The following is a 19109-nucleotide window of genomic DNA, read 5'->3' on the forward strand; positions in this document are numbered from 1 at the left end:
GCTGGAACTCACGGACCGCGAGATCGTGACCTGGCTGAAGTCGGACGCTTAACCGACTGCGCCACCCAGGCGCCCCATATCACAGCTTTTTTTAAAAAAGAAAGGCGGGGGCGCCTGGGTGGCTCAGTCGGTTGAGTGTCCGACTCTTGATTTCAGCTCAGGTGATCCCAGGGGTCTTGGGATCAAAGCCCGCGTCGGGCTCCGAGCTGAGCCTGGAGGCTGCTTGGGATTCTCTCTCTCTCTCTGTCCCTCTGCCCTGCTCACGCATGTGCTCGCTCTCTCTCAAAAAAAAAAAAAAAAAAAAGAAAGGAAACAAAAAAAAAGAAACAGTTACGGTAGAATTCCTTCCATATCCTTCACAGCTGCTCCACTTTTCCCTACCTCCCTGTGCCCTGAATTTGATGGTCATAATTCCCACATGCCCCCTTGTCCTTTTATACCTGGGCACACATCCCTACATTACGCAGTTTTCAGCTTTACCTAACTAGTCGCACCGTCTGTCTTCACGTTAACCAAGGTGATAAATAGCCCTTATTCCTCCATTTGGTGTGCGGCTGGACGTTCCCTTCCCTGTATCTGGAGGTGATGGTAGAGGTCACCTCCCTCGAGAGCTCTGATGAGGGTTCCTGTGTAGAAACATCTAGAACAAAACATGGCCTGGGCTCAGGGCTCCTGACACATGGGCTGTAACAAGGGTAAAAAGGTCATTAATGGAGCACCACTGGGACGGACGTTCTGCCAGTTTTGGTTTTAGTTTGACGACTGTCAGTCGGTGAACGTTCTCGAGCCATCAGCTTGAACACGCGTGTGCGCCCTTCCCCAGGGTTGGTGTCCAGGAGCATATCGCCGGGCCTGGTCCGCGTCACTCCCAGGGGCACGCCGGCCAGGGGCGCCCACCACCTGTCCCACCCCACCCCCACCCGCTGTGCTCCTTTCTTGAGGGCCCGTCCCCGTGTCTGCACCCCCGGCCCGGCCGGCACGCACACTTCTGCCTGTCTGATGGGAGCGTACAGAGCTGCTCTGTCGCCGCGGTTCGTGTTTCTACTGCTCGTCCTGGGAGAGGTCTTTGCACCCGACCTTCGACTGGTGCAGGGACTTCCCTTGGTGCCCTCGGCCCGGGCTTTGGTTGAATCCTCTCCGGGAGAGCTGCACCTCGAGGCGGCCGCCCGGGCGCTCAGAACAGCTCCCGCGCCCCCTCTGTGCTCCAGGCCGCGCCAGCTGCTGGTCCACGGTGCCGTTTCTCCATCCCCCAACCCATCAGAGAGGGTCAGCGGCTTGCCCCGGAGCCGCTCCCCATAAGTCAGGACCTCGAGCACACGCATCTGGCCCCGGTTCCTCGGTTTGTCATAAGGAGGAGATGGACAGGGCGCCTGGGTAGCTCAGTCGGCAGAGCGTTTGACTTCGGCTCGGGTCATGGTCTTGTAGTTCTGTGCGGCTGGGGTCGCGCTCACCCCCCCCCACCAAACTGTGCCCCTGCAGGGACAGCATGGACAGCGTGAAACAGAGCGCGGCCCTGTGCCTGCTGCGACTCTACAAGGCCTCGCCTGACTTAGTGCCCATGGGCGAGTGGACGGCCCGCGTGGTACACCTGCTCAACGACCAGCACATGGTGAGGCCCCCGCCCGCTCACCGGGAGACCCTTCTGCCTTGGACGCTCACGTAGAAGCCCAGGGAGTTCCGCCTCTGCCCTGATCCCACCTGGACGCCCAGGGACCCCCACCTCTGTCCCTGCCTTTACTCAGCCACCCAGAGATCTTGGTCCAGTGTCCTTAGTACCTGTCACCCACCCAAGTGTCCAGAAACCCCCACGTCGATCCCTGATTACCCCCCCTGACTCCCCAGGGATCCTGTCCAGTGTCCCCCACACCCATCACCCCCCAGGCCCTTGAGCCTCTGCTTTCAGATCCACAGCCTGGGCACTTATCCCCAGTCTGACCCTCCCCACCGCCCCCCAGCCCTGACTCGCCATTTGTCTGTCTCTGCAGGGTGTGGTCACGGCTGCTGTCAGCCTCATCACCTGTCTCTGCAAGAAGAACCCGGACGACTTTAAGACCTGCATCTCCCTGGCCGTGTCTCGCCTGAGCCGGGTGGGTGTGGTCTTGGCGCTGGCTGCAGGGAGGTGGCCTTCCCTGGAGGCTCTCTGTCCCCTGGAGCCCCTCTCTCGTCCCCCTCCTTCTCCCGGAGCGGCAGCCCCACCCAGTGGTGATGAACTCAGGCTCTGAACTAGGTTCATCCTGGCTCGGCCACTTCCAGAGAGGCTTCACCTCTCTGGGCCTCATGTCCCCAGTCTGTTCAATGGGGACACTCCCGGCGCCCACCTCACGGTGTAGCTGCTGTCCGTCCGTCTATATGGTGTTAGTATGAGCACCCGGGAGGTGAGAACAGCTCTCCGGATTCCCACCCCACCTCCCGCCCTCCTGTTCTCCTACTTCTCTTTCTCCTACATCTCCCTTCCTCTCCTGCCTTCTGCTTCTCTTACCACCTTCGCCCATGTCCTGGGAACATGCCCTGAAGCCTCCTGTGGGGACACAGATGAGTCAGCCTGAGCCCTGTCCTGTTCGGGGGGGAGGGGCACGCGGTAGGGCCGACAGTGTCCCAGATTTTCACAGGAGTGATCTGTGCTGTCACGGAGGTAGTGCAGGGCACTGTAGACCCCCAGAGGAGACACTTAACCCAGCCTGGCACTCTAGGAAGGCTTCCCGGGAGAGGTGATCCCTGAACTGAGACATGGAGTGAATATGAACATTTCCTGGGCAGGTAAGGGGAGGCCTGGATTCTCAAGCAAAGAGAACAAACACACCAGCTCATTCAGTTGCTTTGTCATTCATTCACCATACATCTGAATACTCCTGTGTGCCAGGCTGGTCCGGGAGACACCTACAGTGACACTCGGGTCAGGGCACATACCATCATGGCAGTGGCACAGAGCATGGTGGGAATGCTTCCTGGAGGAGGGGTGAGCAGGAGTTTGCCATAAGGAGAAGTCCCACACCCTTCGACTAATTCCCCACCTATTCCCCGAGCCTTTCTTTCTTTCTTTTTTTTTAATGTTTGTTTATTTTTGAGAGAGAGAAGAAGCAGGGGAAGGGCAGGGGTGTGGGGGGGAGAGAATCCCAAGCAGGCTCCACGCTGTCAGCCCTTGGAGCAAGGAGCTCACGGGAGGGAATTGGATCGGCAGAGACTTCCTGCCCTTCAGACGGCAGCACTGTCAAAAACTCGACAGGCACCATGCTAACTAATTCGGATGTAAATTTTTAAAAAATTAAAAATTAAATTAAAAAAAAAATCGGCGAGCACCGCAGCCGAGGTCGTCCCTCGCCGTGTGCCCCCTGGCTTCCTCCCTCCCCTCCCCCAGCCTCAGATTCCTGCGCCCCCTGGGGAAGGCAGTGTCACTCTGCCCCGCCCTTCCCTGTCCGGGCCTCACCCCCTCTTCCCGCCCCCAGATCGTCTCCTCGGCCTCCACCGACCTCCAGGACTATACCTACTACTTCGTCCCAGCGCCCTGGCTCTCGGTGAAGCTTCTGCGTCTGCTGCAGTGCTACCCGCCGCCAGGTACCGCCGAGCCCACCTGGCCGGGGATCCGGGGCCTCTGACCTGGCCAGGGGCGGGGGGCTATCAGGGTTTCTGCGAGGCTGCAGTGGTGGGGGGGGGGGATGGCAACCCAAAGAATCAGACAGATCACGGCGTGTGTTGATCTGCTGTGGGCTGGGGTCCCTGGGAAGCCACGCTTGTGCTCTAGCCCTGTAACGTAGGAGCTGTTGTCACACCCATTTTAGTGAGGGGGAGACCAAGGCTTGGGAAGGAGGGGGTCCTTGCCCAAGGTCACCCAGCAGATCAGGGGGTGATTCCAGGCAGTGCCGTCTGGATTAGCATAGCTCTGTCAGAGGTGTCCGTGACCTTGTTGCTCGAGGTCACAGCCATGGTGTGGATGTTGCGCCCTTAGCGAGCCAGGTAAGGCACCGGGGGTGTCTATGTGCTCCCGACAGAGCCGGTGAGGGGGAGCCATCCCTGCAATACGCAAACAGGGAAACAGGTTTGGAGAGGCAACATCACCTTTCCAGGCCCAGGCCGTGACTAAGGGGCAGAGCCTGACTGCACCCTCTCGCTGTAAATCCCTCACTCCGCCATACGGGCCAGGGCTTCCCCTGAGCTCCCATATCCTCAGCTGTGTCACTTCACGGAGCAGTTTTGAGGGACCCTGTGCTGAGGTGCTCAGAACATAGTAGGTGACCGATAAACCAGTTCCCTTCAGTTCGGCCAGGGTACCGAGCACCTGCTGTGGCCAGGGACCGATGTGCGGCCCTGAATCTTCACAGCCAACCGTGCGCATGAGCACATGTCTGCAAACGCCTGGCCGTGTGTGTGAGTCTGCGCGTGTCTGCACGTCTGTGTGCATACATGCACATGCTAATGGGCTATATGATGTAAGTGACACCAGAGGCCCCTCCCAGGCTGTGAAAGCCAGTGATGAATTTTATCATGTGGTCCTGGGGAAGTCTTGGGCCCTTTCTGGGCCTCTTTCTCATCCTGGAAGGAAGAGCTCAGGCAGATCTCTAGGCTCACTTCCATCCCAGGAGCCCTGCCTCATCATTTTGGGGTGTGCCCAGAGCATGCACCTCACCTACTCTCACCCTCTCTGCATTGTAGGCATTTCATCCATGACTCTGAGCAAATGGTGCGCAGAGAGACTGAGGGGCCGTCTCCCGTTTACTTACAAGAAATTTTTTTAAGTTTATTCATTTGTTGTGAGAGAGAGACTGAGACAGTGTGAGTCAGGGGAGGGGTAGAGAGAGAGCAGCGCAGAGCCCGATGTGGAGCTTGAACTCACGAACCGTGAGATCATGACCTGAGCCGAAAGCAAGAGTCGGACACTTAAGTGACTGAGCCACCCAGGCGCCCCTATTTACAAGAAATTTTTTTAACGACGCATTATGAAAAAGTTTCCAGGATACAGACAAGTAGAGCGTCCCCGTCACCTGGACTTGACATTTTGCTGTACACTTGCTCTTATTTTGCTAATTTTTTCTTAAATATTTAAGTCAGTTACAGACATCATGATGTTTTTACGTTTAAGTATTTGTTATGCATTGCTACAAACTGTAGGCATTTTTATTCACAGCAGTAATTCTGTGGTCACACTTAAAGCTAACAGTGGCTCCCCAGTGGCCTCGAGGCCACCACAGATTTCCCTAATTTTCCCCAACATAGCAATCACAGTCTGTTCAGACCAGGATCCAATCAAGATACAAGCCCTGAGGGAGGCCTGGCTGGCTCAGTCGGTGAAGCATGCGACTCTTGATCTCAGGGTTGTGGGTTCGAGCCCCACGTTGGGCATAGAGGTTACTTAAAAATTTAAAAAGAAAAAAGAAAAAGAGACAAGTATCAGATTTAATTATTTCTCATAAATCTGTCTTAAATCTGTAAGGAATTGTCCCTTTATTCTGTGACCCTGGCTTTCACCCCAATTTTTTATTATGAAAAACTTCAAACATGAAGAGAACTTGTGAGAACAGAGTAGTGCACGCCTAAGCCCCGCCCCAGACCCAGCAGAGACCGTTAACACTGCTCTTCACGCCCTCGTTGGCTTTGTTCTCTCAAACACCCGCTTGCTCAGTTACTTGACGTAAGTTGCACACATCACAACGCTCCCCTCCCCCAAGTTCACCTGTACACATTTCCTAAGACCGAGAACACGGCGCAAAACCACGGTGCCCCTGTCGCACCTGGGAAGATTCAGAATCTCTTCACAGTGTCGACTGGCTGTCCAGGCACCATGCCAACCACCCTCGTCCACAGCTTTGTTTGTGTGCCTTAAAGAAAAAAAAAAAAATACAGTACAATCTAGGACCACGGCTTAAATTTCATCAGGTCTTTGTCCCTGTTTGTGGACTGGAAATAGCCCCCCACCCCCCACCCCCTCGCTCCCTGTTTTTGAAGAAGCCGGGAGGGTTTTGCCTTGAAAGGGTGTCCCGCATTCTGGATTTGGCCATAGCTGCCTCGTGTCCTGTTTTTTGTTCCTCTGCCCCGTGAGCCGCCTGAGACATTTGGGCACAACAATTTTCGCTGGAACGCTTGACAGCTGGTCTTGTGTGTTTGGTTATTTAATTTTTGTTAATGTTTGTGTATTTTTTTTTTTTTAATTTTTTTTTTCAACGTTTATTTATTTTTGGGACAGAGAGAGACAGAGCATGAACGGGGGAGGGTCAGAGAGAGAGGGAGACACAGAATCGGAAACAGGCTCCAGGCTCCGAGCCATCAGCCCAGAGCCTGACGCGGGGCTCGAACTCACGGACCGCGAGATCGTGACCTGGCTGAAGTCGGACGCTTAACCGACTGCGCCACCCAGGCGCCCCAATGTTTGTGTATTTTTGAGAGAGAGAGAGCACAAGCTGGGAAGGGGCAGAGAGAGAGGGACAGGATCAGAAGCAGGCTCTGTGCTGACAGGGCAGTGACAGCCTGATGTGGGGCTCGAACTCACGAGCCGTGAGATCTTGACCTGAGCCGAAGTCAGACGCATAACTGACTGAGCCCCCCGGGCGCCCCTTGCCGGCTGTTCTATCCACGTGGTGCTGCCTCGCATTCCACAGAATGGCAGTTATGGGTGTTTGTATGGACTTCCGGTCGGCGTCTGTCTGTCTCAGGTGCTCAGACCGCTCCTTGGGGAGACCCAGGTTTCACGGTGTCTCCCAGGATGGTTTCTGGAGACTTCTTTGTTCTGTGAGAAGCCTGAAGGGTGTCGGTGCTGCAGAAGGGGAAACTGAGGCTCACCGGGGTGGGTGTCAGCACAGAGCAGGACAAGAGCCCGGGTCTGGAGTCGTGTCTTCTGCTGCCTTGCTGCCACACACACCCCCTGCCCCCCGGTCACCTGGAGACCAAGGATGAGCTTGAGGGAGCAGAGACCCCAGGCCACGGCTGCAGGGCCCACACTTCCATTGGAAGATGAGTGCCGTGGGGTGGCTGCTGCTGAGCCGACAGCTCAGCCCGGGACGTGCCCTCCGTTTCCCCAGAGGATGCTGCCGTCAAGGGACGGCTGGTGGAGTGTCTGGAGACCGTGCTCAACAAGGCCCAGGAGCCGCCCAAGTCCAAGAAGGTCCAGCACTCCAACGCCAAGAATGCCATCCTCTTCGAGACCATTAGCCTCATCATCCACTACGACAGGTGCCTGCCTGGGGGCTGGGGCCCTAGACTCCTGCGTCCTAGGAGGACGGGTCTGGGGGTCGTGACTTCTATGTAAGAGGACGATGAAGCCATCCAGATTGGTGCGGGATCCCCTCCTGGAAAGCAGAATTCCCGAGTCTCTTCATGTGGGCCCAACGCCCAGATGTCTGCATCACCAGAGGGGCCGTGACGGGGATGGAGGGCGAGAGTTAAGATCCAGGTTCTGAGGGTGATGTGGGATGGGTCAGCTGGGCCCAGGTCCTCCAGCCTCTCATGTGCCCCCACCTCACCCCGTCTCTGTTGCGCTCTCGCTGGCAGTGAGCCCAACCTCCTGGTGCGAGCCTGCAACCAGTTGGGCCAGTTCCTGCAGCACCGGGAGACCAACCTCCGCTACCTGGCCCTGGAGAGCATGTGCACGCTGGCCAGCTCCGAGTTCTCCCACGAGGCGGTCAAGACCCACATCGACACGGTCATCAATGCCCTCAAGGTATGACACGTCGGAGCTGGCCTGGATCTCTGCTCCCGGGGAGAGGCGCGGGGCTCGGAGGCCGTTGCGGAGCCTGGACCGTCCCCCACCTGCTCTCCTCCCTCAGACGGAGCGGGATGTCAGTGTGCGACAACGGGCGGCCGACCTCCTCTACGCCATGTGCGACCGGAGCAACGCCAAGCAGATCGTGTCGGAGATGCTTCGGTACCTGGAGACGGCCGACTACGCCATCCGCGAAGAGATCGTAAGTTCGGGGAGGAGCTGGGCACCCGGGTCCCACGGAGGAGGGGGCTGAGGTTCGGGACTCCTGGGGTCTCCAGCCCGGGACAGCGGTGAGCCCGGGTGCGGTCATTCCACACTTTGCCCCGCGGGGACACGCGCGCGCGCACACCCTCACGCGGCCTCCCTCCCTGGACGGCAGGTCCTGAAGGTGGCCATCCTGGCGGAGAAGTACGCAGTAGACTACAGCTGGTACGTGGACACCATCCTCAACCTCATCCGCATCGCGGGCGACTACGTGAGTGAGGAGGTGTGGTACCGCGTGCTGCAGATCGTCACCAACCGCGATGACGTCCAGGGCTACGCGGCCAAGACCGTCTTTGAGGTCGGCACCCCCCCCTCACCCGCACCGCGGGACGCCGAGGCAGAGGCAGGACAGCCGGGGCTGAGGGACCAGCCATCCCGGGCCACCATCCTGCTTCATCCTCCTCAGAGCAGTGCCGTGGCCTCCCTGGGCCACCGGCAGGCCCCGGAGGCCAGTGTGGGGGTCGGCGGGGTGTCGTGTGCGGGCCACCCAGCGTGTGTGTGGTCACTGATCTCCGGGTCCTGGCAGGTTCCCACTCCCTCGGCCCCGAGAAAGGCGGGACGCGTGCCGTCGGAGATACCACGGGGGGGGGGGGGGGGGGGGGGCAGTCACATGACCGGTCTGTGCCTCAGTTTTCCTATTACACCCCCACCCCCACGCATACACACACATCATAGCAGGGTGAGAGTTCCACAGGTTCATAGGAGTCCGGCGCCCCAAGCAGCCTTGAGTCTGGGTGCCTGCTCGTTGCTGTCGTCACCCGCCCTGTCCCTGCCTTTGCAGGCGCTCCAGGCCCCAGCCTGCCACGAGAACATGGTGAAGGTCGGCGGCTACATCCTCGGGGAGTTTGGGAATCTGATTGCTGGGGACCCCCGCTCCAGGTGAGAGGAGGGGTGAGCACCCGGCACTTCGAGGAGTCCGGGGCTCGGGGGACCCAAAGAGTCTCAGGGTCAGTGGCGACGGGGCTCCCAGGAGCCTCTGGGACAGGGTGTCTCGTGATGGCCGCCGCCGGGGTGGCCTCTGAGGGGGGCAGCAGGGCCCCGGGCGGGGAGGGGCGCACCTGCTGACGCGCCCCGCTCCCCGCAGCCCCCCGGTGCAGTTCTCTCTGCTGCACTCCAAGTTCCACCTGTGCAGCGTGGCCACGCGGGCCCTGCTGCTGTCCACCTACATCAAGTTCATCAACCTCTTCCCGGAAACCAAGGCCACCATCCAGGGCGTGCTGCGGGCGGGCTCCCAGCTGCGCAACGCTGACGTGGAGCTGCAGCAGCGCGCCGTCGAGTACCTCACGCTCAGCTCGGTGGCCAGCACGGACGTCCTGGTCAGAGCGCCGGCCCCCGCGCGCCCCTCCCGCACCCCTGAGCCTTGGCCGCCCTCTCCTCCGCCACCGAGCCGTCCCTGACCCGCCCTCGCCCTCCCACCCCACAGGCCACGGTGCTGGAGGAGATGCCGCCCTTCCCCGAGCGCGAGTCGTCCATCCTGGCCAAGCTGAAACGCAAGAAGGGCCCCGGGGCCGGCAGCGCCCTGGATGATGGCAGGAGGGACCCCAGCAGCAATGACGTCAACGGGGGCGTGGAGCCCACCCCTAGCACTGTGGTGAGTCCCTCGGCCAGCGCAGGGTGGGGGGCCCGCCGGGCACTGCCCGTTCTCACCGCCACCTGCACCTTCCCTGCAGTCAACGCCCTCGCCCTCCGCCGACCTCCTGGGGCTGCGGGCAGCCCCTCCCCCAGCCGCACCCCCAGCGACCTCGGGTGCAGGGAACCTCCTGGTGGACGTCTTCTCCGACGGCCCGGCTGCCCAGCCCGGCCTGGGGCCCACGCCCGAGGAGGCCTTCCTCAGGTACTACCTGCCTGGGCCCCGGGCCGCCCCTTTTCCTTCTGCCCCCTCACAGCCCCCTCCTCCCTCCCTGTCCCTGTGCCTCTGTCGCCCTGGCTGCCACTTCCCCGGGCCTCCTCTCTCCCTCTGGCCACTCTGTACTCTTGGCTGACCCTGGCCACACTGTGTCGTCCTTCCCCGTAGCCATGTCTCAGCCTGCTTTTCCTTCTCTCTTTCCCTCCTCCCTCTTTCTGTCTCCGGCCCTCTGCTGCCTCTCTGGGATTGGCTGCCTGCCACGCCTGTCTTCTCTTGTCTGCTCTGGGATTGGATGGCCCAGCGAGCTGGAGCCGCCTGCCCCTGAGAGCCCCATGGCTTTGCTGGCTGACCCAGCTCCAGCTGCTGAGTAAGGGGAGGCCTCAGGGTTGGGGGGCAGACTTGCGGCCCCTGGGAGGGATAGGGGACTTCGAGCCCTTATCAAGGGGTTCCTGATGAGCTGCAGAGGCCCGGATTTGGAGGGGAGTGAAAGCCGGGGTCCTCTGATACGGGGGCAGGGGTGGGGGCACACACCAGTGTTCTGTTCCCATGAGAGACAATCACCAGTCTGATTCTGGGGTCCTTTGGGGGGAATCTCGTTATGTGGACTCTGGGGTTCTGTCCTTTTGGGGGCTCCTGTCTCTCACCTTTAGCTCTGGGTCTTCTCCTCTAGCCCCCCAGCCTCTTCCCATCTCACTGCTTTCTCCACCTTGCAGCCCAGGTCCTGAGGACATTGGCCCGCCCATCCCAGAAGCGGATGAGCTGCTGAATAAGTGAGTCAGGGGAGGGCTCAGGGAGGGGAGTGGGGACAGGTGGGGAGCACGGGGAAGGGCCTCGTCGACAGTCACTCCTGGCCTCCTGAGCTGCCCGCCACCCCACCCAGGTTCGTGTGCAAGAACAATGGGGTCCTGTTTGAGAACCAGCTGCTGCAGATTGGAGTCAAGTCCGAGTTCCGGCAGAACCTGGGTGTGTCTGGTGCTGGGGGCGGGGTGGTTGGGCTGTGGGGATGGGGTTTTGGTGACCCCTGGGCTTGGGTGGTACCTGGAGAGGAGGCTGAAGGACCTCAGATGGAACCCTGCCCCTCCCCACCCTGCGCAGGCCGCATGTATCTGTTCTATGGCAACAAGACATCTGTGCAGTTCCAGAACTTCTCGCCCACTGTCGTCCACCCCGGCGACCTCCAGACTCATATCCTTCCGGCCTGGCCCAGCCCCCTCCCCTGAGCCTGGCCCCTCCAGGCCTGCCTTCCTGGCCACTGGGAAGCAGATGGACCCAGGTCCAGAGCCCTGTTCGGTCGTCTTACTTGAAAGCCTAAGCACCTGGTTACTTTGAGGCTTAGTGTCTGTGATACCGGGGCGGGCCTCTTCTCCCCAGGACAGCCTGCAGACAGGGAAGCGATGGGATAGGTATGCCTCAGCTTGTCTCTGTCAGGCCTCTTTGACCATGTCCTCCAAGGAGCTCCACACCCATGATTCCAGTACCTCCTGTGCCCAAGGGCCAGGCCTGGGGGTCTCGATGCTGACCAGAGCCCTCTTGTGTCACCTGAGCCCGTCACTTTGCCTCTGTGAGCCTTCCTGTCCCCTTCTCATAGTGTTGTTTTGAAGATCGGTGTTGTTGGAAAACTCTGGAAGGGTGGCTGGCATAAAGGAAAGGGTCAGTCCCCTCTCCTTTCTCTGATAGTGGTTTTCACGCCCATGAAACTACAGGGGTTAGACCCCAAAGCTATGAGGACCTTTTCAGTCCGTTGCCTCATGCATCGATGTTTCCAGAGAACTCCCGTAGGCTCAGCTCTGTGCTGGGCATGGGGGGAGGGGAAGGGCGAGAGACGCGTAAGACCCCATCCTTGCCAACTTGAAGGGAGACGTGGTAACGCTGCCGGTTTTTTGTGCACCTACCATGTGCCAGACACACTGATAAGTGCTTGTCCTGGATTATTTCATTGAATGCTGAGGAAACTGCCCATTTTGCAGATGAGGCTTAGGAGGTAAAGTTGCTTGCCCATAGTCACTGAGGTGGTAAGATCCAGGATTCAAACTCAGGTCAGCCATCACAGCCCCGGAAGGGCTTCCACCCCGGTAGGGTGCGACATGCCATAATGGAGGTCGCTGAGCCCATGGTAGAAAGCCAGAGTAGGCACCCAGGCGGTGGTCGAAGGTCTCACTTAGGAGGGACTTTGGGCCTTGTGGTATGAGTCCTGGATGGCGGGACCAGCTCCTCAGAGGCCTGCAGGCTGGGGCCGCGGGGAAAGTTCAGAACCATCAGGGGTTCATGGCCACGACCGCCGGGGCCGCCGCCTCTTTCCGGCTTCCTTGACTACAGGCGGGCACAGCTGGCGGTGCAGACCAAGCGCGTGGCCGCGCAGGTGGACGGCGGGGCGCAGGTGCAGCAGGTGCTCAACATCGAGTGTCTGCGGGACTTCCTGACGCCCCCGCTCCTATCCGTGCGCTTCCGGTGAGTCTGAGTCTGGCAGGGCACTGCCGAGCAAGCGGGCACCGTCTCCTGGATGGGGGCGGGGCCTGACGGAGCCCTCCTTGCGACCCCTCCCTCTAGGTACGGGGGCGCCCCCCAGTCCCTCACCCTGAAGCTCCCCGTGACCATCAACAAGTTCTTCCAGCCCACAGAGATGGCGGCCCAGGACTTCTTCCAGCGCTGGAAGCAGCTGAGCCTGTGAGCAGCGGGGGGCGGAGCCACAGCCACATCTGGGGAGGGGGTGGGGCCTTGACTTGACCTGACTTGACTTTGAACTGACCTGACTTGAACTTCCTTCCCCCCACCCATCCCCAGCCCCCAACAGGAGGCTCAGAAAATCTTCAAAGCCAACCACCCCATGGATGCAGAAGTCACTAAGGCAAAAGTGAGTGACAACTGAGCAAGACAGGAGAGGGGCCCCTAATTCGGATCTGGGGAACCGTGCCCATTTTTCTGTGCCTCTGTTTCCCCCTCTGTAAAGCGGGGCCGGTTCCCACTGGCAAGGGTTTTGGGGAACTGGCTCACTACGGCCTGGTTGCTGCCGGATCGGCACCCTCTGATGGCTCCCCTTGTCTCACCCCAGCTCTTGGGGTTTGGCTCTGCTCTCCTGGACAATGTGGACCCGAACCCCGAGAACTTCGTGGGGGCTGGAATCATCCAAACGAAAGCCCTGCAGGTGGGCTGTCTGCTCCGGCTGGAGCCCAATGCCCAGGCTCAGGTGAGTGGTGGTCTGGGAGGCGTCACCCCCTGCCTGGTTGTACGTTCTCTGTGTCCCTGTGTTCTCTATGCGCCGTCTTCCTCTCCCCTTCCCTCCTGATTTTCACCTCTCCGCATCTCCCCCCTTCTGGTTCTGGCTTTTGACCTTTCACCCTCTACCTCCTGTGTCGCTCCCATTCCTGCCTCTCGTCCCTTCGGTCACCTTTCTGATCCCTTTGCCCCTTTTCTCTTGTCTCCCTTATATCCTCCTCTCCCGGGCTCTCCGACCCCTCTGCCTCCTCCCTGAGTCCACGCCATCATGTCCCCCACCCAGATGTACCGGCTGACCCTGCGCACGAGCAAGGAGCCCGTCTCCCGTCACCTGTGTGAGCTGCTGGCCCAGCAGTTCTGAGCCCTGGACTCTGCCCCCGGGGATGTGGCCGGCGCCGGGCAGCCCCTAGGACTGAGGCAGCTTTGGTGGATGGGGCAGGGAGGGGACCTCCATTGGTGACAGGGAAGACCCCAGGGGTGGGGGGATGCCTGGGACCTTCCTCCGGCCTTTTGTATTTTTATTTTTGTTCATCTGCTGCTGTTTACATTCTGGGGGGTAAGGGGGAGCCCCCTCCCTCCCTTTCCCCCCTAAGCACAGAGGGGAGAGGGGCCAGGGAAGCGGGCGCCTCCTCCCCTCCCACCCCACCCCATCGTAGCCCCTCCCGCCCCCTCCCCGTCCAGGGGCTGTGTATTATTGTGAGCGAATAAACAGAGAGACGCTAACAGCCGTGTCTGTGTTCATGGCTCAGGCCGAGGGCTCAGAGGAGCGGGGTGAGGGCGTGGAGAGTGTGGGTGGCCAAGCTCCGCAGCCCATGGGTGGGGCTCTGGGCGGACACCAGCAGCAGCAACCGCCGTGGCCCCAACTGCAGGGCCACCAGCCGCCATCCTGTGCCTGGCTCCTCGGGCCCAGACACCAGGTAGCAGGCTCTCGGCACCTGGGCCCTCTGGGCTGCATCCTCCACCTTGTCCTCTGGTGTCCCCGGCTCTGGAGGAAGGACAGGAAGGGCCAGGGTGACCAGTGGGGCCTGGGCAACTAGAACGCCAACCCGCAGGAGCGACGCCACATCCCGGGCCTAAATTCGACTTCTGATGGGTGGGGGCCTCATGGCTCCAGCTGGCTGTCCGTTGACTGAAGAAGGCCATGGAGTTCACCGCCCCCCCTTCTTCCCAGCCAGCCGACGCCCCCTCTTCCCTGGGGATACTGTGTGCAGCTCCGGACAAGCCGCTTAGCAATACAGACCACAGACACACAGGTCACCCCTACCCGGTACCAGGCATGGGGCTCCCTTCTAACCCTACCGAGGACCCCGCCCCACTTGACACCGGGAAGTGGGGGGGGGGGGGGTAAGGGACAGACCTCTGTCCCTCCCAAGTAGTGCCCTTTACCATCTTGCTGCATTCATCGGGATCTTCACTGGGGTTGTAGAATCATCCTAGGTCCCTTCCTTTGTCTCTGTAGGGCCTCGTGGGTTGCAAGACAACTTTCCCTTCCTAATCCAGGCTCCGCCGGATGCCCCCCACCCCCGGTGGGGGGGGGGGGGGCGCAAAAACTGCAGACAAAGCCTGTACTTTGAGCGGTTCAGTGGTGCGTGTGGGTATGGGAACCAGGCTGCCTCTGTGTGAACGCTGGCTCTCTGCTGCTTATCAGCTGAGCCTGTTTCCTCATCTGTACTATGGGAATGAGGATGTAACAGGCGATATCCCTCACCTATGAGGATGAAGTGAATCATTACGTACATAAGCCCTTGGCAAGAGATTCAGTGTCGGTGTTAACTACCAGGATTGCCCAGTAGATTCTGCAGTCTGGAGGCTGGGACCTCCCTGCCCCTCCCCATCAGTGTGGATGCCCCGTCCTCCCCGCTGTGACCTGAGACTCGCTGTCCCGCAGTGTGCGAAGGAGGCACTTTCGGCCGCTGACCTGGTGGGAAGTGCGTGGCGGTGACCAACGAGTAGAAGGAGCGGAGGAGGCGCCTGCGCTGCTCAGGAGAAGGCTCTGGAGGGAGAAGAGAGACCAGGTGACCGAGAGTTCCTCCACGGCCCACGCCCCTCCTAGCCCCGCCCTCGCCAGTCACCTTGATCCCCAGAGGGCTCCACGGTGAAGAGGCAACGTTTCAATTCCAGGTGGAGGAGCAGCAGCCTGCGAGAAAGGGGGTGTCACGGGCCGGGGAAGAGGGGATGAGGGCCCCCCAACCCACGCGCCCGACCAAACCCTACCCGAGGACGTCCACGTGCAGGGGGAAGCCAGCGGGCAGCGCTCGGGGTCCCAGCGGCACGCAGGTCCGCAGCGGGTCTAGCACTGGCTGCCACCAGCGGTCCAGAAGCTGAGGCAGGGCCGGTGGGCGAGATCAGGGGCGGGTAATAGGGGAGGGGGCGTGGGCAGGGAAGAGAGGAGGGGCCCACGAGGGCGGAGGACAGAGGGGACCAAGGAGGGGATGAGAGCGAAAGAGGGACGGGGCTGGCGTGAAGGCGATTGCAACGCAGGCCACAGGAGGCGGGGCCTACAGGAGGGGCAGGGCTGACGGAGAGCGGGTCCAGTGCGGAGAGCCGGGCGGGCGCGGTGGTGAGGGGGCACAGGGGCCCGCGGCAGAGGGTGTAACGGGGGAAAAGCGGGGACACGCCCGGATTCACCTGTGGATCCAGCTGGCTGAGGGGAGGGCGCGGCCCGCAGAGCAGACACAGCTCCAAGCCCGGCAGCAGCGTCAGGGTCAGAAGCCGGTGCGGGACCTGAAGCAGGGCGCGGGATGGGCCGGCCGGAGCCCCGCCCCTCCCCACCGAAGCCCCGCCCCCTCACGTCTCGGCCCCTTCGTCCCTTCTAGCTCGCCCACCGCAGGCGCAGAGCCCCCGCAACTCACCGTGGGACTCCCGTGTGGCAGGTACACCGGGTAGTCGCGAGCGGCCTGAGGCGGCAAGGACCCCACCAGCCAGGGGAGCAGCACGGCCTCCGGCGTCCCCAGCCGCCACCAGCTCTCTGTTGCTGCGACCACCCGGCCCGACACGACCAGGCTGCCAAAGGCCGTGCCTGCTGCCTCAGCGAACCCGGAGAGGGCTTCCTGGATAAGGCAGGCAGGCCGAGTCAGGAGTCAGGGGACACAAGCAGGGGCAGCGACGATTTTCCCAGGTGGGCCAGGGGTGTGAAGAAACTGGCATGCTCGCCTGCCTCACCCTCCCGGGGCCTGGGTTCCTTCCCCTTCACATGCAGGTACCATCCCCAAGTCACATTGTAAAGTGAGATTAAACAGGTAACGTGCCTGCTCCCTGGCCTGACAACGTGCTACTGAAGCTACCGGCTACAACAGCCCAGTGGCGGCTTATTGAAACCTACTACGTGCCAAGTAGGCGCAATCGACAGCCTGCCCCAGCTCAGAGAGGTCAGGTCGCCTGCCCAGAGTCCCTCTGCTGGGAGGCGGCCATGCCAGGTGACTCAACAAGAGCCGTAGTTAAGGAAGGATTAGATAGAGATCCACTGGCAAAAGGACCAGCATGTGCCAAAGCAAGGAAGTTGGGAAGCTGTTGGGATTCGTGGGACCCACGAGGCAGCTGGGCGAAGGCAGACTGTGGAGTTAGCAGAGGTCGGGGTGAGCTCGTTGGTGGGTTTCAGATCCCACAGGTCCTCAAACACCAGGCTGAGGGCATGGAAGCTGGTCCTGGGGGCGATGAGAGCCACCGGAGGGCTGTGAGTTGGGGAGGGGCGGGGTCAGCCCTGGGTGTAGAAAGACCCTTCTGGAGCCAAGTGGGGGGTTGGGGTTGGCCCAGAGGATGGGAAGAGGTTGAGGCAAAGGCCCGGGGGTAAGAGGATCAGGACTAAGGGTTCAAGGATTCCCAGGCATCCTCAGTACCTGCAGGAGAGACACCTCTGGAGGAACCACACAGTCCACACACTGGGTCAGGTCCCCGATGCGCTCAGAGTCCCCCAGGAAACTGTCAACGAGGCGGTAACTGGCCTAGCAGAGGGGAGAAGGAAGGGGCTTAAGGACCCGGATGGCCCCCAGATCTGCCGCCTCCCCTTCAGAAAACTAGCCCCGCGGAGCCTAGCTCTGGGGTCAGATGACCAGGCCGCCGCAGAGGCTGCTGGGAACTGTAGTTCCCAAATATCAGCGACGGGGCAAGCTAACTTCCATCCTCACGTCCTGAAGCCTCACCCTCAACTCCTTCTTCAGCCTCTCCACGTTGCGGATATTGGTCAGTTCTTCAAGCCCCACAAGAAGAACCTAGAAGAAGCAAATAAGAGAGGAGGGGCTGGGGATCTGGACTCCTGGTGTGAGGGAGGAGGATACTGAGAACTCAGGTTCCTGGGTTTGGGGAAGAGGGCTAGGGAGTCTCACCATGGCCCCAAACACCATCTGGAGTAGCCTCTCCAGCCTCAGCTCCGAGGTGCCCTCCTCAGATGACAGAACAATGAGGGTGATGCTGTGAGAAAGGGGGCCAAGAAGCGAGAATGAGTCCAGGCCTCAGAAACAGGGCAGTGACTTGATCTGCCGGCTGCATCTTCTGCCAGCCAGCACAACCCGCTTCTTGTACAGAGAAACCCAGGGATCAGAGAGGGTAACTGGCTTGGCAAAGATTCCGCAGCCAAGTAAACAGCGGGCCGTGGAGGCCATCTTCGACAGGGGCTATCATCCGGGCCCTGTGCCCGCCCCCAAGCTACCACGTGGAGACCTGTCATGGAAGTTTTTCCACACCACGGTCGTGTCCTCGGTCCTTGCAGAGCTCAGCTGCACCTCGAGATTCTGCCCAAACATGTGTACGCCATTGAGAGAGCCGATGACCGAGAACGGGAGCTGGGGAAACGTTGGGGACATTAGACGGGAGCCCCCAAACCCCTCCACCTTGGGACCCAAGTGTCCGGGGCCCCCGCCCCCTCCTCTTTCTGGATCCCCTGGCCCCTCCTCTTCTGGGAACCAGGATTATTGGTCCATTCATTACACTCGTGGCCCTCTAACTAAACTCAGCTCTGAAACTTCTCCAGACCCTACTCCCTTGCAGACCCAGAGGACGTGCCCAGCCCCCTTCTATTTTGGAGATCCAGGCGTCCAGGGCCCCACCTGCTGGCGGGCGGGGGCGCCGCCGCGGCTGCTTCTGCAGAACAAGGGGACTCCGCTGGAGGCCGCGAGGCAGAGCAGATGCACGGTGCCCTCCGTCCCCTCCTCGCCCATTTGGAACCCCCTCCGGTCCCCTCGTGGGGGCAGTCAGTGACCACCTTGGAACAGGCCCATAGTCACGCCAAGTCGGCAGGCCGGTCGGCCATCCGAAGCCGCCAGAGGGCGAGATGGGGAGCTGATTGGCAGAGAAGTAAATTCCCTCCTTCTCCGTCCAACTCAAACCCACCCTCAGTCTCTATTCCAGCACCTCCCCCAAGCCCCGTTAGGTTCTCTTCCGCCCCAGCCGGAAGTCACATACCCCTAACAAAGATGGCGCCTCCGGGGCTTGCAATGCTTCGTAGTTTCTCCCTGAAATAGTTCGGCTGACTCCATTTATTTAGAGAAGAGAATGAAGAGCCCGGCTTGAAGGTAGTGACGGCGCCCAGGCGTTGTCTAGCAAGCGTCAGGTAGGCTAGGACGTTTTACATTCTAAAGTGATAAACAGCTGTGCCCGACTCAAAGATGGTGACGATGCCGGGGCGTTGCCTAGCAACCCCGCGTTCCGTCTAATTTCCAGGCTAAGACTGTCTAGAACTGTGCCCCACTCAAAGATGGCCGCATGACGAATCTCGAGCAAAGCCGAGAAAAATACCATCTCCCCCTTCCCCCTCGCTGATGGTTTGGTCCGGCGAACGTTGCCTAGTAACCACCAAAGGAGAAGGTTGTTTTTGTTGTTGGAAAAAGAAAGACGAAATCCTTTATTTTCCAGAATCACAAAAATAATCTGATTTTTCTAATAAATTTATACACGCTAGTGTAGCACGCCGAACGTGAAAATAGCCCCCACTTTCCCGAGATAAAAGGTTGACATTTAACACAAAATATTCACCCATTGTTGACAAATATGATCACTGTGCTAATGTTGCCTTCAAACTTTTTTTTCTCCTCAGACCGCATAAATACGCCGTTTTTGTATAAATGTCTTTTGATAATCAACATTACGGATGTAAGCAGGTCGATT

At 60.1% G+C, this 19109-nt stretch overlaps 2 protein-coding genes across 7 annotated transcripts in view; one reads left to right on the forward strand and one right to left on the reverse strand.

Moving 5' to 3' along the window:
* Positions 1–13733, forward strand: part of AP2A1 (adaptor related protein complex 2 subunit alpha 1) — a 30608-nt gene extending 16875 nt beyond the window's left edge. Inside the window, exons 5-24 of one of the 2 annotated variants that reach the window (XM_086690456.1) lie at positions 1480–1609; positions 1986–2087; positions 3444–3552; positions 7008–7158; positions 7477–7645; positions 7752–7889; positions 8067–8249; positions 8733–8830; positions 9036–9267; positions 9375–9542; positions 9622–9785; positions 10099–10164; positions 10511–10567; positions 10678–10760; positions 10893–10981; positions 12121–12245; positions 12345–12461; positions 12579–12648; positions 12847–12981; positions 13294–13733. In XM_086690456.1, coding sequence (XP_086546582.1) covers positions 1480–1609; positions 1986–2087; positions 3444–3552; positions 7008–7158; positions 7477–7645; positions 7752–7889; positions 8067–8249; positions 8733–8830; positions 9036–9267; positions 9375–9542; positions 9622–9785; positions 10099–10164; positions 10511–10567; positions 10678–10760; positions 10893–10981; positions 12121–12245; positions 12345–12461; positions 12579–12648; positions 12847–12981; positions 13294–13371 — 2464 coding nt within the window. In that variant the 3' untranslated portion in view covers positions 13372–13733. The remainder of the gene's footprint in view (positions 1–1479; positions 1610–1985; positions 2088–3443; positions 3553–7007; positions 7159–7476; positions 7646–7751; positions 7890–8066; positions 8250–8732; positions 8831–9035; positions 9268–9374; positions 9543–9621; positions 9786–10098; positions 10165–10510; positions 10568–10677; positions 10761–10892; positions 10982–12120; positions 12246–12344; positions 12462–12578; positions 12649–12846; positions 12982–13293) is intronic. The other variant, XM_086690457.1, reaches the window with a different exon arrangement.
* FUZ (fuzzy planar cell polarity protein) lies at positions 13726–18623 on the reverse strand. Of its 5 annotated transcripts, XM_086690458.1 has the most exons (11): positions 18053–18369; positions 17667–17788; positions 17333–17417; positions 17150–17218; positions 16847–16951; positions 15863–16060; positions 15639–15734; positions 15225–15331; positions 15083–15147; positions 14929–15003; positions 13726–13995 (listed from the first exon to the last, which is right to left on the reverse strand). In XM_086690458.1, the coding sequence occupies exons 1-11, from the start codon at positions 18161–18163 to the stop codon at positions 13769–13771; spliced, it is 1260 nt and encodes a 419-aa protein (XP_086546584.1). In that variant the 5' UTR covers positions 18164–18369; the 3' UTR covers positions 13726–13768. The 5 variants fall into 5 exon arrangements, 2 of the variants coding, with proteins under 2 accessions (XP_086546584.1, XP_086546585.1); XM_086690459.1 differs by lacking the exon at positions 15639–15734; XR_015245011.1 differs by lacking the exon at positions 18053–18369 and adding an exon at positions 18408–18623 and having other exon boundaries at positions 13859–13995; positions 15225–15734.
* Between the last annotated feature and the right edge of the window lie 486 nt (positions 18624–19109).

Source organism: Puma concolor, chromosome E2 (genome assembly GCF_028749965.1).
Source record: "Puma concolor isolate L17-30 chromosome E2, mPumCon1.1.hap2, whole genome shotgun sequence".
Classification (NCBI taxonomy): Eukaryota; Metazoa; Chordata; class Mammalia; order Carnivora; family Felidae; genus Puma; species Puma concolor.

Coding starts and splice junctions, on each gene's coding strand:
- FUZ (XM_086690458.1), bottom strand. CDS start 18,163: ATGGGCGAGGAGGGGACGGAGGGCACCGTGCATCTGCTCTGCCTCGCG. Junction 16,061..16,846: donor CAGAGGTGTCTCTCCTGCAG/GTACTGAGGATG, acceptor TGCCTTATCCAG/GAAGCCCTCTCCGGGTTCGC. Junction 15,735..15,862: donor TGCCACACGGGAGTCCCACG/GTGAGTTGCGGG, acceptor GCCCTGCTTCAG/GTCCCGCACCGGCTTCTGAC.